This window comes from Amblyomma mixtum, chromosome 9 (genome assembly GCF_055824585.1).
Source record: "Amblyomma mixtum isolate Tamu chromosome 9, ASM5582458v1, whole genome shotgun sequence".
In the NCBI taxonomy this organism is placed as follows: domain Eukaryota; kingdom Metazoa; phylum Arthropoda; class Arachnida; order Ixodida; family Ixodidae; genus Amblyomma; species Amblyomma mixtum.
Window position 1 is genome coordinate 13,305,787 of NC_143020.1, and position 16,343 is coordinate 13,322,129.

General features: G+C 44.4%; 1 protein-coding gene across 1 annotated transcript; it reads right to left on the bottom strand.

Annotated features, from left to right (window-relative positions):
- Nucleotides 1–4,704: 4,704 nt before the first annotated feature.
- On the bottom strand, nt 4,705–12,575 carry LOC149328356 (uncharacterized). The gene is made up of 2 exons (XM_089559642.1): nt 12,240–12,575; nt 4,705–4,895 (listed from the first exon to the last, which is right to left on the bottom strand). Exons 1-2 carry the CDS (start codon nt 12,451–12,453, stop codon nt 4,720–4,722), a joined length of 390 nt encoding a protein of 129 aa, XP_089415768.1. The 5' UTR covers nt 12,454–12,575; the 3' UTR covers nt 4,705–4,719.
- Between the last annotated feature and the right edge of the window lie 3,768 nt (nt 12,576–16,343).

Consider the following 16,343-nt stretch of genomic DNA (forward strand, 5'->3'; position numbering starts at 1 on the left):
CACGTGGAAAACTTATGGCTTCCTTGGAGGGCCTGTCGTGTCGATGCTGTTTCACAGGATTCGCTTCGCTTTTTGGCGTGTATACTTCCGCCTTCGCCCTCCCTCGCTTGCATCCGCCCGCCCCCGATCAATGTCTCTGCACAAAGGAAAATTGCTGGTTAGTAGCGAAAAAGTGGTCATATTTCTTAATAAAGTATTCAAGACACGAAGCTCGCAGTCCATATTGCCTCAAAAGCGCGACAAGGACGGAACAAAACGGAAACACAAAGAAGCGCATGCTCATAACTGCTTTATTAAAGAAACAACACAAAGTGTACACACGGTAAAAAATAAAAACCAAGCAAAGCCAGAGCAATCATGCCAATAATACGTGGGAGGCGAAATATATCCTTCTTCCTGTCTGACAAGGCCACGGAAGGAGTGGTGGTGAATGTTGCTCCTTGGTTGTGAATATAAAAAGCCTTCATGACTTCACGCGTCAGCCTATCTTTGTGTCGGAACAGAATGCGGGCGTCCCTGTAAACCGACGTTAATTAGCTGTTTTTGCAATGGAATGCTGTGTGGGAAGGCGGATCCTCTTTGTTTCCTTCTCTTTCTCACTCCTTTTCGTGCTCACATTTGATTTTTTGTAGACCGAAGTTTGAAGACATTCTCGGAGACTGTCGAATCAGTTCCCAATGGAATTATACCGTCGAAATTTGCCAGTCATGACAAAAAAGCAAAAGATTGCATCCCTTTCATAAGGCCACGTTGTAAATGAAAGGTTGAATGAAAGAACAAAACATCAAATCGAACAGGATCTACCACTAACAATTTACGCACACTTGCCGGCCTCGAGAAAAGAGGTGAAGCGTCCAGACAACGCCCTCCCAGAAGGCTTTATATTTTGACAACGATTCTCCATTGGTGCTCATAGGAGAATGTTTTGCGTGTATCTTCGTCACTGCTAAACTTGAAGGGAGTATTTTGCAAGCATCTACATTTTTGGGCACCATTTTTGCTACAGGTATCGTGTTGACTTACATTAAAGGACACAACTGGGCTAGCGTCCTGGTAAAGCAGCTTGATTTGCGAGGTGCCCTAGAAAACGTGAAGCAAGGATTTAATGAAAGCCAGTCTGGCATAGAAGGCAGCCCGGAAGCTAGCGTAGTGTTGTTAGCGACCAGTTCGAGGAAGGCAGAGTAGCTTTTAATTCACCGTCTTCTGGCACAGACGTAATATTAATGAAATTTTAAGAGTGGAATATATGCAACATGTGTACCAATTTTGTTTGAATGTTTCAATCACATTAATTAGGCAGCCTGCATTTGGGGCCTGTCGTTTAGGTCGAGAGAGCGGTAGGCTTGCCTTAGAACACGAGGAAGTGTGGCCGCCTAGAAAGATAGTTATCTCTTCTAACTGTTCTGAGCATCCAGTCACTCCGTGCCAGATTCATCAACGATGGAACTGGATGTCTCTAGGCATTCGACCGGTTTGGCCGCAACAGTCACAACGCTCTCTTTGAGGAAGCACAACAGGCTCGGTAGAGAGGCACACAATGATTGCACTATGCTGTGGTCTGGTGAGGACAGTGAAAGCAGTCTGAAAACTGTCCTGCACCGAAAAACCGGTGGCAACCGCACACACAGCGCGAGCGAACATCAGCTTCATCTTACCTGAGCTCTCCATAGACATCCCGACGAATCCGTCTCTAGGCAGCTGAAGTTTCGCATGTTCCGTGATGAACATCCATACCAGGGCGGACTTCAAACTGGCTAACGAACCATCCACACGGGTTTCATCCTCCCGCATTAAACGACTTATCTGAATAAAATGTGGCTCCGATAATATCCGCTTTGAGGAAAAGTAAAAATTAATTAGTGTACACAAACTACGAGCAAATAGCCACACAAGCTACATACATTATTTCGTGAACAAAAACTACGAGCAAATAGCCACACAAGCTACATACATTATTTCGTGAACAAAAAAAAAATGTCTGCTGCCGCATTATAGCTTTTACAGTAAAATTGACCTTCGAAATTGCGTACAGCCGTCTTTCTAGCTGATCGCTGTAGAAATCGTCACGTAGTTCCCCTCAAAACGATCCTCGGGAAGGGATTTGCTCTAAAAGATTTGATATTCTTTAATTCCTTGAAAATAGAACGCGCCCAACATCACGAAAAGAGTCCGACATTCGGGTTGGCTTGCGGAGCTTTGCAGGGGGGGAAATTTCCCCATTCCGCTTTCACGGGAAAGGGAGAGGAAAAATTAAGAGAAGTAGAGGGTGACGGTGGCGAGGGTGACATAGTGGACGCCAGTCAGAGTCGAGAGGTGGGGAGAGCGGACAGTGGGTATGCATGTCTCATTGTGATTGATGGAATGGCACCCCCGCTCTCATTGTCTGAGCCCGTCAGCGGTAGCGACTGCTCCGTCCAGTACCAACCCTTATACTAATGGATGCTCTAGTGCATAAATCATATTCATCGTGTGTGAATTTTTTTCGATCTCGAGAAAGGATAGAATACTGGTTCCCGGTGCTGTACCGTATTAACAGTGTACGCACTATCCGTGGATTATGCAGTCAACATGTGAAATTAAATGAGCCATGGAAGCAGATTTCATTTCATATTGTTTGAAACTTGTCATCTTAGTAGAAGTTGACTTGAGGGTGAGAATTAAAATGCGGAAAGGGAATTATTACCATCAAACTGCACTACATGCCTCGACTTGAGTCCATGTTTTTAATTACAGCCTGAATAACAAAATGGCAATTGTGCCCAGTACACATCGCATTGGAGGCTTCGTTTAGTCCCTGAGAAAGTAGACATGAGAGGCATGGGTGCGTGAAAGACATAGAAAGTACAGCAGAACCGAAATAAAATCTTTTCTGTGGATGATTTCTCAGGTGCAATTCAAGAAAGCACCATACTGTCAATTCTGTCCCTTGCGATGTGATGTCAGTGCGAACATTAACTGAAGTGCCAGGAATTCCATCATGAGATTTTCTAGCGTCGATGCATTCTCATACTCTCAATAAGTAGGAGAGTGGAGTACTTATGAGCTAGAGCAATGCAGGTTACCAGCAAGGTAAGCCGTCATTCAATGTCGTACCGCCAGGGTGGTCTTAAAGTTTGGAGTTATACAGAAAAGATCAGGGGTTCGGCGATTCCCGGTCGCACTCTCGCTGTTTCTTTTGAGTTCAGGGTACGCAAAGGCTGTGGGCAAAATCAGTTACGGCTGGCATCCTTTGGGACCGTTTCATAAAATTTTAAGAGAAAGAAAATGGCAGGAAAACTCCAGTGCCGGTCGTATTTTGCTCCCCCCCTCCCTCAAATTCTGAATCATTGCTCTCAGGTATCCTTCGCACAGACTAATCTCATCACACTCTCCTTAGCCGACCGGCAACTGCAGTAAAGCTCTCAGTCACGTTCTACACCTTCGATACTATAAAGACCAGAGGAAAGCAGCCATGTACCTCTCACAGTTAAAAGTTGTGTTTTCATCGTCTGGGTTAACAGGGAACGACGATAACATGGAAGGGCGGTGTATTCAACTCCACTAAAATATTTTATGCGCTCTGCGCTATATTTTTCGCCTGCAGGGCGAGGGCCCACAGTAAGAACATTATCCCGCCAGCTCGTCCCGTCCGGCCTTGAAGTTTCCCCCTTGCCCTAGCGTGGGCTCACGTTCACTCATAACCGCGTTGGTGAGCCGGACGTCCTTGTTTACTAGCGTATTTTGTTGCTAGACAGCCTTATTTTCGTTGCAGCAACAAATGATCTCATGTCAGCAAGAATATCGTTCCTTTGTTTCCTCAGAGCAAGGCCCGCCGTGGTCGGCGTGCGCTCGATAGCGTACACCACCACGGGGGTGTCAGCCGCGGTTAAGCGCGGAGAACGTATTTATACCGACTATTAAAACCCCACAATACCGAAAATTAACGTGCGTTCGTGGTAAATTTGTTTTGCGGAAAGAGAATGACGCAGGAACTGTCTCACATAGCTCGGTGGACTCCTGAACCGCACCGTAAGGGAAGAGGGGACGGTGGAAGTGAAAGAAGAAAGGAAGAAAGAGGTGCCGTAGTGGAGGTCTCCAGATAAGTTGCGACCACATACGCTATTTCTCAAGTTTACAGAGCGCGAATGTTCCTTGTTCTAAACCTTTTTTCCAAAATGGCGGCATCCTTCGTAGCAGGAACCCTCGGCTTCGTCTTTGTTACTGCCGTGTTCAGTACGTTCAGTGGCCAAAAACGGGGCTTTAGGCTAGCCTCGGAAGGAAGCTATGCAGAATGAAATTGCCTTGCGTATAGAAGATAGCTACTTTGCTCGGTAAACACACTTCATTTATATCCTGCTTACTTATTATACTTCATGGGTGTGAAATCCACCCAAGGAACGGCAAGAAACTAATCAGCAGGCCATCGCAGCCTGATGTCTTTCTCCAGAAAAGAGCTGCAAGAAAAGTACTGCTTGAGCAGCCTGCCAAAAAGACTTAAGAATGCATATGCGACTGTCTCTGGAGGCATCACTTTGTCCTGATCTTAAAGGGAGTGGCATGCTGCTAGAGTATCCTCGCCACTATAATACTGTTTTCGTACGTTCGTATACTGCTTGTTTGTCGCCATAGCGCTGGAAAACAGCGCACAACTCTTAAGCGGCCACTGCTGAGACCACCAGAACAGCTGAAAGAGCTGGTGCTTGCCTCTGAGACCGGTGTTTTCTCGTTTTATTTTCTCTCCTACAGGCAAAAGGGGTTTCCGCAGGGGCCATTGCAGCATGTCTGTCCACTCCTCTTGCAGTTCAGCGTCTGACAGGTCTCGTTGCTGCTGACGTGTCCTCCGCATCCATCTCTAGGCGGAGAGAACTGCGGACAAGGGTTTGGCTGACGAGCGGCTCTTCTGGCCCGTTGTGCGGCTGTGCAGTGAAGAAAAAAAGAAACGATTGAGTGGAATGACATTCGGGAATCAGTGAAAGAAATCGGCGTTGTGGCCTGAAAAAAAAAAATCGCCTTCGCAATAATAGCCGCACCGCTTCCTCTTGCCGGTGTCGCCTTTGAGTTGTTGCTGGAAAGACTGCATAGTTCACATTGAAGATTCTAGCTCATGTCAGGTTCATTTTACGTAAATTTTGTCTCACATAGCTGAACTGAAATACTAGACGGAATCTCCGATCACAAACTAATCTTATGCAGTGTCCCTATCAGTAGCACGCTTTCTCCGCCACGACCGCAAACTTTTGTTCATGATTTCACTAAAGCTGACGATAATAGTATTCTAGATCATCTTTTCTTCGAGTTCGACGCATACAAAGAACTTGCAAGCGATGCTTTTTCTGACATTGAATCCTTATGGCACAGCTTTAAAACGACTGTCTCATATTGTATACATAAGTTTGTCCCACGTAGAAGGAAGCAAATAAAAAGACGTAACCCCTGGATCACCCGCGAAGTCATACACGCTAAGCGCAAAGTTAATCGCCGTAAAAAAGCCCTCAAGGTGAACCCTTGCACGAAAACAAGGACGAATCTTAACCTTGCAATACAAAGCATGAAACATCAAATAAAGGCTTCTAAATTACATTACTTTAATAACACCCTCAATAACTTTATAAGAACGTCCCCATCAAAATTTTGGAGCTACCTTAATCCTAAAAGACAAACTGAAAACCCAGCCTCAAAAGAAGAAAGCCTTGAGATAGCCGATGAACTGAATGATTACTTCGCGTCAGTTTTTTCTAACGATAATGGTATAGTCCCTCATCAGACCTCACGAACAACGAAACACATTGAATCACTAACTGTAACTGAGACTGGGGTACTTAACCTGTTGTTAAATCTAGACACAAAAAAGGGACCAGGACCAGACAACATCCCAAATTCCTTTCTAAAAAGATACGCCGAATGGATGGCTAAGTATTTGTGCTTACTCTTCAATAAATCCCTCGCAACATGTACCCTTCCAAAGGAATGGAAAATAGCCAAAATTATTCCGATACACAAATCAGGAAACAGGACAGATGTTTCTAATTACAGACCCATCTCTATCACCTGTTCAGTGTCTAAAGTACTCGAACACATCATACTAAAACACATAACCGTCTTCCTTGAAAATGAAACCATACTCTCCCCATTTCAGCATGGCTTCCGCCAAGGCCTTTCGACAGTAACACAGTTATTAGAATTAGTCCACAACTTATCCCACAGCATAGACAGACAAAAGCAAACCGATCTAATACTATTAGATTTTTCAAAGGCATTTGATCGGGTTACACACATTAAACTAATTAATAAACTAGAATCAACTCTAGGTCATGGCTCTATAGTTAATTGGATTAGCAACTACTTATCAGGCAGAACACAATTTGTAGAAATTAATCATCAAGCCTCCCACGTAATAAATGTTGTGTCTGGTGTACCTCAGGGTTGTGTCTTGGCACCTGTTCTTTTCTTGATTTTTATAAATGATCTGACGACTAATCTCAACGTTAATATACGACTGTTCGCCGATGACTGTGTAATTTATCGCGAAATTAATACATTAGAGGATCATGAAGCTCTTAACAACGCATTACATTCTATAGCAAAATGGTGCACTGACTGGCAGATGACACTCAACGCTACTAAATCTGCTGTTATGACAGTTTCTAGAAAGAAACATAAATCCGACTTTCGGTATACTATAAATGGCACACCACTTACTGTAGTGACTAATCATAAGTATCTTGGCGTACTAATAACCCATGACCTCAGGTGGAACGCTCACGTGGACAAAATCACCTCAACAGCTTTGAAACGACTCTTTTTTTCTTAGACGACGCCTCACATTAGCCCCTTTTCAAACTAAGCTTTTAGCCTACAATGTTTTGGTTAGATCTGTTCTCGAATATGCTAACGTCGTTTGGTTTCCTTATACTAATCAAGATATAACCAAACTTGAAGCCGTTCAAAGAAAAGCAGTCAGATTTATATTTAACAAATACAAAATAACCGATTCGCCTACTGAATTAATGAAAATTGAAGGAATAAAATCATTGCAGACCCGTGAAAAAGTCGCACGACTAAAACTCATGTTTCAACTAATAAATCGACATCTAAAACTCGACACTACTAAATATATTTCCCTTTCCGAAGCAAGATCAACGCGTCATAAACATTCGCATACATTAAGTGAGTATCATTTCCATACTAACTGCTTTAAAAATTCCTTTTTCCAACTAGCAATTCGAGAATGGAACAGCCTTGATCCATCTATTACTAACATTGACAAAATTTAATATTGCAGTTGAGAGTATGTCATGTTATTAGTTATTCATTCCTGGTTGCTTGCGTTCTGTTTACTATTATACCCATGGTTATTTATTTTTTTATGTGTAAGTTATTTTTGTCAAACTATGCAGTGTTACTTAAACTAAACACCTATACTGTGTTAATGCCTTTGCAGTGTACGATTATAATATTTACTGTTTACTTATTGTCTGCGTATTATAACAACTAGCAATGTTTCAACATTTTGTTATTCTTTGTATAATACTACCGACATTAGCCTTATTTTATGCGTTATTTGATTGTTTTCGTCACAGCTCGGTTGTATTTTCGTTTTACCGTTTGTTTTTCTTAACATGCTGACCAGTTGAATGTTCCAATTATGCTTGACCGCGTTCTGTTAACCTTACTAAGCCCTCCTGCCACAATCCCAATTGGGATTAGCAGTATTTGTAAATAAATAAAATAAATAAATAAATTACATAGTTCAGGACCCATTCCCAACAGCAGACAAATTCATTACAGCCCACGCCAACCTGAACAAAATCATTTTGACGGAGATTGTTGAGGTTTCCGGATACGGCGTACTACGCTGACAGTAACGGCGTTTACCTCAACGAAAGTTACTCATCGAGTTTTTAGTGCAAAAGGCAAGCGTTTCATACTTACCACCACTCCCTCCCCGCCAAACACGACCAAGCCGAGCCCCGCGAAACGAGCCCTACTTGCTGAATAACATGTGCTATGTGATAATGCTAGCGCCCTTATATGTTACAATGGGCCCTGAAAAAAGGCGTAGAAAAACGAAGGCGTAGAGCAATGTGGTGTCTGACTCTTTTTCAACAGAGCAGCAATCTCGAGAATTTTCACGCCTTTGTTAACGCTATTCTCACAGATGATAAATATGGCATGCCAACAGTGAACAAAACGAAACACGCCGGTCATTAAAAAGGTCATGAAAAAGGGACTGGCAGATAATCACTCTCAGAATAGTAACCTTCAAGGATTCGCGGAGTGTGTTCCCAGCCTTTTGAAGTCTAAGGGAGGAGACAGCCAGATTAGGGAGCCCCCGTGGTTGTGAAGTCCTAGGTGCGCAATGCTGACAGAAAGCCTGAAGCCGATTGATGAAGCAAAGCTGGCCACAATACTTGTTCTTGACTGGAGGGGAGTCACTCGAGTTCACATCTACCGCTAAGTGAAGCAGACGGTGGGGCCCTCAGATCACGATTAATGAAATGGCGTGAAGTTCACTGTGGTTTACAGGAGGTATTCAGAGGCCTGTATTGGGAATAGTTGGAGATAAGGTTTAGTGGAGAATATCTTAGTAATTTGCAATTCGCTGAGGACGTTGCCTCACTGAATAACTAGTGGACAAACAGCAAAGCATGATAGATGATCGAGACAGGCAAAGCGGAAAGGCAGATGTAAAAATTAATGTGGAGAAAACCAATTATTATTCAACAGCTCTGGAAGGGACAGCAGTTTATGATATGTTGCGAGGCACTGGGAGCGACAAAGGAATGCACCTACTTAAGGCATGTATAGTGACCGCAGATCCGAACCATGGGAGTGAAGTGACAAGAAAAATGAGAATGGGGTAGAGCGCATTTGGCAGCTACTCTCAGATCATGGATGGCAGTTTCTTAATATGCGTCACGAGAAAAGTACACAATAGCTTTATTGTGCCGGTACTCACCAATTGGGCAGAAACGTGGAGGCTAACAAAGAGGGTTTAGCTTAGGTTAAGGACAACGCAACAAGATGTGGAAAGGGATATCGGTGGCTTAGCATTAAGAGAGACGAAGAGAGCTGAGTGGGTAAGGAAACAAAGTGAGCTGACATCCCAGTCAAAATAAAGAAGAAAACTGCAGGGGCAGGGCATGTAATGCGAAAGCAAGATAACCGATGGTCGTTAAAGGTAACGGAGCGAATTCCAAGAGAAGGCAAGCGTAGCAGGTGGCGGCAGAAAGTTAGGTGGGCGGATGCCATTAGTAGGGCTTGCGGGGATAAGGTGGACGAAGTTGCCACAAAATCGGCTTAATTAGAGAGACATAGGTTAGGCCTTTTCCCTGCATTGGTCGTAGTCAGGTAGATGATGACAGAGAATGTGGAAAGCGAGAGGTGCGTGACAGCAGTATTGAGCAATATTGGCTCCAGTGTTGATCATTGTAGCACGCCACAGAGGTCCAAAGTACTTATGGCGTCAGATTTGAGGCGCATGGCATGTGCAATGTCCTGCAGGTTTCTCTATTACGGGTTGCTTAACAACCAGGCAATGAAAACGTGGCAAAGAAAACAGATGAAATAGATAGCAAGAAAAATCTCCTTCAGCGTCAATAGCTTTTTGACCACTGAACTACTTACTGAAGTAATATATTTTGGGTCCGCGTAATTACTGAGTACCCAGCGGTCAGTCATCATGGCGAGGAAGGAAGTTGCGTCAGGACACAGCGTAACTCTTTTGTGGCCCTTTTTTTTTCTCTGCTAATTTTGGACAATAAACTTTTTCGATTTCACTCAGACGCTGCCTGCCGTTTTAAGAAAGCCGCATGGGTGAATCTTGAGAACAAAGACGACGTGTAGGAAAAGTAAAACGCCGGCAATGAGTTAAATACTAGGAAGAAGTTTGGTTTATGGGGCTGTAATGTCCCGAAGCGATTCACACTATGAGGGACGCCGTAGTGAAGGGCTCCGGAGATTTCGACCACCTGCGGTTCTTTAACGTGCACTGACATCGCACAGTACACGGGCCTCTAGAAGTTCGCCTCCGTCTAAATTCGACCGACGCGGCCGGGATCGGACCCGCGTCTTTCGGGTCAGTAGCCGAGCGCAACAGCCACTGAGCCACCGCAGTGGCTTCGTGGAAGATGTACTCAAGAGAAGGTAATGCACTTAAGCACGAAGCCCTACGGTTATCACTGGAGTGGCCGCGTGTCTGAACGAAAAAATTCGCAAAGCGCAAAAGGAAGTAAAATGCGCTGAAATGAACAGAAAAAAGGGCCTTCATTGCTGGAAGGAACACGATTTTCATGAATTGTGTAAAAGATAGGATAAATCACCACCGAGAAAAAAAGTAAATGGAGTGTTGAAGAACCCTTCACATGAGAAAATATTCCAGAGCAGCAACACATGGTGTTCTTTCTCCAGATGAGCGAAAAAGAGGACCCAAGCCGACGCGTTATCTCTCAAAGCCACTTATCTACTTCGGGAACTCAGCTCCACTCCTATCGCTACGAGAGAAGATTTCCGGGGTCGAATACCTCGCCCTGAGTCACTCCCCGCGATACTTGTGTCAGTTATATCTGCCTGAAGGTATTAATTTCCAACTACACAAACTACTCGGAACACGTATGCACAGAAACTGCTGGCAGTTTAAGCGAATGAAAACAACTCTCTGCTCTCAAACACCCCCAGAAAACAGCATTTATTAACGGGTCAGAATAATGACTACAGATACAATGCGACTCATGATTAAGCACGAAGCTCCTAAAAGCAGAGGCTAAGCGCCCGTGAAATTCCGTTCAGTCTCGTAGATTTTCGTTTTATTCGCCGTGCCCCGTCTGAGAGCAATATGTTATCGATAGTCACTGAATAAACCAAATAAAACTCTGTAAGAGGTGCAATAGAATCGATTAATTTCGCTTTCTGGCAGCTGACAATTGTTGAATAAACAACGTATGCAGCGGCGTTAGCTCAGAGGAGCCATCGCTATTAGCCCATAACACAGCGCATACTGTGGAGACAGAAAACCAGATTCAGGGGCCACTTAATAAAATATTACGCGTAATAGTGCGACAGCATGCTGTCATACACGCACAAATTATTAGTTATTTGTTTCAAACCTCCTGCTATTTCTTGAAACTTGCTGCGCCGTTGCGAGATGGCGCTTCCAAACACCTTTTTGTTGTCACTACAGTGGTCAAGGGCTCAAATTTCAGCTTACACGTGCAAGTACCTGAGTGCTCCTTTTGGATTGACTTGCGCACGCATGGAACATCATTAAGATGACGAGATCGAAAGCATAGCGCGAAATACTGGTTGTGTAACGAGTAGGATATTAGACTGCGGCGATTCGTAATGATTGCGTAATGGCAGTGAAGCTGATTTGTTCGCTCCGGCGTGAGTTTGAATTATGGTCGCGGCCAACTCTCCTTTCTGCTATATCACACGCCAACTGAGTATGACACCAGGCACCGCGACGGTTGCTTTTTGCCACAAACAGCACCTCGTGATATCGCGTGTATTCGCGGGCACAGCAGTCATAACGTGAATGACTATGCTTATGCACGAGGACAATGGACATCAACATCAAAATGAGTAGAAAACTATATGAGAGGCTACAGTTTATCACACTGAATCTCCTTTCATGGCTAGCTGACCTGGCTTCAAAATAAGTTTGGATGTGGAAATTATGGCTGTGATCGTTATCATTCTGCCGGCGATGGCTAACATTAAGCTCATTTGAAGAAGGGCTGCCGTATGAGTACCGACTGTCCTGAGACTTTGGTTCTGAAAATTTCCGGACTAGTCCGCTTGGAACACGGTGTGAGTGAGGGCATACGAACTCAAACGACCGATGACTGGGAGCGTTGAATTGGAGATGTTATTTGAAAATAATAAAAAAAAACGTTCCAGTGTGCAAGCAAGAGCTTAAATTAAATAAAGTAATCCACTGCGTCACACGTAGTGAAGTGGCTTTTGATACAACATGAAAACAGTCACCAAAGCACGAATGTTTTGTATTTAAAAGTATGCGGCTGACGCTTTGTTTTAGCGACAGCATGATGCACCTGGAGTTACAAGACGCGAGGGAGAACGGGCTTAACGAATTTCGGTAAAGAACAAACATAGCGACTGTCCCCAAACTATATAAGACACTTTTCCATTGCACTGGCTGTTTACTGCACAGGAGAAGAACCCTTTGTAGGCCCACAAATGATCGATACCGTAACAGCGCTTCCGGCTGAAAATAAAGTAAGCAATGAAGCAGAACTTACGATGAAGACAGGTGCAGCCGCCGCAGGCCACCGGACAGCAGATCTGGCCATTCTCCTGGCAGCCTTCTGTGGGGCAGAATGTCTTGACTTCACACGTGCCTTCGTCGTCAAGCACTAAATGACACTTAGGCGAGTAATCAGTAGGACATGGCTGTCCTCTTGCACTGAGCACCAGCGGAAGAACTAGGAGCAGGAAAAGCTTAGACGCCGTCATGTTGCGGATGCGAACGGTCGGCTTCTGCGCCTCGAACAAAGAGTTGAAAGTTGTAGCTGAGTGCGTCACACAACCAGTTGGCACGGCCTACACTGAGCCTGCGCGGAGCTGGGCTTATTTTTGCAGCTGGTTAAACACTGCCTTTCAATTCTTTTCGAGTACTTTCCCATGTGTTTTTGCATATCCCTGCTACTGGCGCATTTCGTTTCACTCTGCATATGAAACTGATATGGCAAGCTTTCCTGCTGTTCTTTGGTTATTTGTATTTTTCCACCTTTAACGCGTTCCGGTTTTTTGCCGGCCTTGCTCTTGCCAGGGCTGCCTAAGATAAAGCTGAAAAACCCCATTCTTGGTTAGTTATTCTAAGAAACGTTACGCGGAGGGGGAAAACACAGAATCATCTCGCGGCTGCAGGCTCTCCAAGATAATTTTTATTTTTTCGCTTCAGGAAGATAACTGCTCCACTTATCGCTGGAGCTGCGCGTGGAAGATTCAGGCCTCGAAAGGAAGACCTCACGCACAGCTTTTTTACAAACCTTTCATTCATTCCGCCTTATAACGCATCATCCCTAAAAATAAATCCGGTCATGAGTCGATGAATATCGCTCCACAAGTGGAAATGGCTGTCCTAGACTAGAAGTGAAAAAAATTGTCTGATTTTTCAATAATCCAACGCGATCGCCTTCAGAGTAGTTAATCAGTTCGCAATTAAATCTATTTATCGAAACTACTACACATCGTTAACTGAGAATTAACCAATAGAAACTGCCAGGTGAAAATGGCTTCTGTCATGTGCCCAGAGTATAGCGTAATATCTTTAGCAAAAATTCAAACCAGCAAATGTACCATCGCCTGCAACTACATATTTGCCCGCCACAAATTCCCCTGAAAAAAAAAAAAAGAACTCGCGTGACGGCTCAACCCCGTTTCTCAAGGCCCTACTTAGAAACAATGCTGCTCTTCGAGAGAACGTTTCGAAGGCGCGTTTCGATGCAGGCGGAACGCAGAAGGCGCCCGTGTACTGTGCGACGTCAGCGCGCGTTGAAGATCCCCAGGTGGTCGAAATTATTCCGGCGCCTCTTTCTTCTTTCCCTCCCTCCTTTATCCCTTCCCTTACGGCGCGGTTCAGGTGTCCTAAGAGATATGTGAGAAAGGTTGGTTTATTAGGGTTTAAAGTACCAAAGCGACTCAGGCTATGAGGGACGCCGTAGCGAAGGGCTCCGGAAATTTCGACCGTCTGGGGAGAAAGATATTGCTCCATTTCTTTCCCTCAAAAATCAATTTACCAATTTTACAGTCGTCACTGCTGGACTGCCTGGGAGTGTTCTGGAAGCACATATTATTGATTTCATTATTTGGCTTGAAGAAGCCTTTATAACTTGCATATTATGACAATGCAGTTCGGTCCTGATAAGTTATCTTGACCTGCAGCAAACAAAACCAAAGGGTTTAAAAAACACACTAAGCATATTTTACGTAGAGTTGGCCGCACAGGCTGTCCGCGATGAGTGTGCCCATGACGACGAGAATGTAACTTACTTTTTATTGGAAAGCCCATAACGTGCCACTTTCAGGGCGTGATTGATAACCGGACTTCACCGTTCTTTATAAAAGGTGTTTTATTCTTTGTTAGATGCTGGGTGCGCGTTCGCTCTAAAAGGAGCAATCATGACACTGAAATCTTTGCTCGAACACACCGGAAATTACTGCAGGTTACTCAAATTAGCAGCTGTTAGATTCGTTACCTGAGTGGCTGACTGCACTTCGTGACCTACAGTGTTTGCTTTCCTTTACTTGCGTTAAATGTTCATATCGGAAATAGATGCCGGAGAGCTAGTTTTGCGTATTTCCTTTATATGTGTGCGCTTATAATATTTTTTTTTGCGGCGGCGTTATGCCATTGTTTATTTCTTTTCTAGTTTATTTGTAGTTTTAATATTTCCTGTTAATTTACTGTTATGGTCATTGCTTATTAGTATTTAATTGTCATTTACTGCTCGCATTTATGGTGTTTCTGTTGTGTATTGTGTGTTGTAGCTGTGGTTTATTGAGCATTACGTCGTCGGTTCCCGTGTGCTCTGTTCCTTTCTGCTGAAAGGTGCAGCCGGCGCCGCTACCAGGCAGAAAGGTCTTCTTAAGTGTATATCTAAATAAATAAAAAAATTCCACCCCAGAAGACCGCAGGGAAGCAAGCAGGCAATTAGGCGCCCACGTAGAGGAAGCAAAACATTTTTTTATTCATTCTTCTCTCCTGATGACTAATGTTTAATCAGCTTTTTTTTTCAATGTCGTGGCATGCACGTAGCGTTCACCAGTGTTCGATGGAGCCTTCGCACAAGTTAGTTAGGCACCCTGCATGTGTTTGGTGCCCGCCGTACAGCTGAACACGACGTTGTGCTCGCCTCAGAAGAGAAGTTTCGTTGCTTAGAAGACCACCTTGCCGTCGTCAGTTTTCTCATCGTCATGCACATTTGGGAAATGTCATGATCTGTTAAACATTGACTGGGGCTAGATCTCTCCGGTCGTGCGGCCGCTTTGCAGAACGTTAAGGTAGCGGACGAATGTTACCAGCGAAGGAGATCGCGATGACTATGTGTAGTAGTTCATTGAAGGCAGTAACTGAAATAGGCAACGCTTTGACAAGGTCCAGCTTTGGTTGCGATAGCACAAGGACCCTGTGAGACATTTGTCGTCGGTTCCGGTTTCGTAAGCTTACATTCTGCCGTGGGACGGTACACAGTATGTGGCGTCACATAACATGCTTGTAATGGCCACGCATCATGTGCCATGCTTAGTCATTCACCTTATACACGCCGACCGTGTGTGATCACGTGACCTGACACTTGGCTTGGACCCAAGTGTGACGCTGGATGGCGCCAAACGAGCTGACGAGCTCTTCCGTCCGTTTCATAAAAACTTCGTAGCAGTCCTTCGCTGAAAACCTGGTGGAAATGTGGTGTTGTTCTGCGCTATGGAACTTCATGAGAACCACACGGAGTCCGCGAGCGAACATCAGCTTAATCTTGGCTGTGTTCTTCTTCAAAAACTTAAAGAAATTCGTCTCATAGCAGCAAAAGCCTCAAATCCATGATGATGGAATTTCATGTGAGGGCAGACTTCGAACTTATTAAATCGAACCCTCCACACGGGTCACCAGAATTTCTGTGGAGCTGTGAATAAGTTCCGGTACATTTTCGATGAGGACATCAGCGTCTGTGAGGCTGTCATTACTGCACCGAAAAAGCAAGCATGAGTTTGAAGGAAAAACATTTGGCAGTGCCGTTGATCAGCATGATACACATCCGTAGATGAACGCTATACGTGAAGAACTAAATGCAGATTTTCAAATATCTGCACCTGGTGTAAAGGTATCTGACATGCTTAGAAAAGTTTATTTACACATGCACAATTGAAACGGCAACGCGATACAGGAACATTCGCGAAATATTCAAATGAACATTCACGCTATACAAGTGCAACGGGTAAAGAGAAAGTACACGAGGGCAGTAAATTAACATAAAATAATTCGGCGGTGCAGGCTTTTCACGCAGAGAACTTTGGAAAGGCAATTATATGGCGCTGAGGATAAAACCTTCAATGTCAGTTAGGTGTAAAAACAAGAACGATATGGTTGTTGCGCACATAAATAAACGGACATAAATAAGCAATATATGTCCGCCGGAACGGACGCTGGCTGAAATGAAAAATGGCTGTGGCTTAGCTTGGTTAAGCCTGGTAATTGCGAAAGCAATATCCGTAGCTACGCCATGGTTCAGCTGGTAGTGTAGCTGGTGGTGGTGCTGTTCCGGAGTTTCTTGGGCACGTCTCTGCCGTTTAGTCGCGTTCTGCACAGCAGAGAGATACGCTACTCATTGCAGTATCGCTATCCA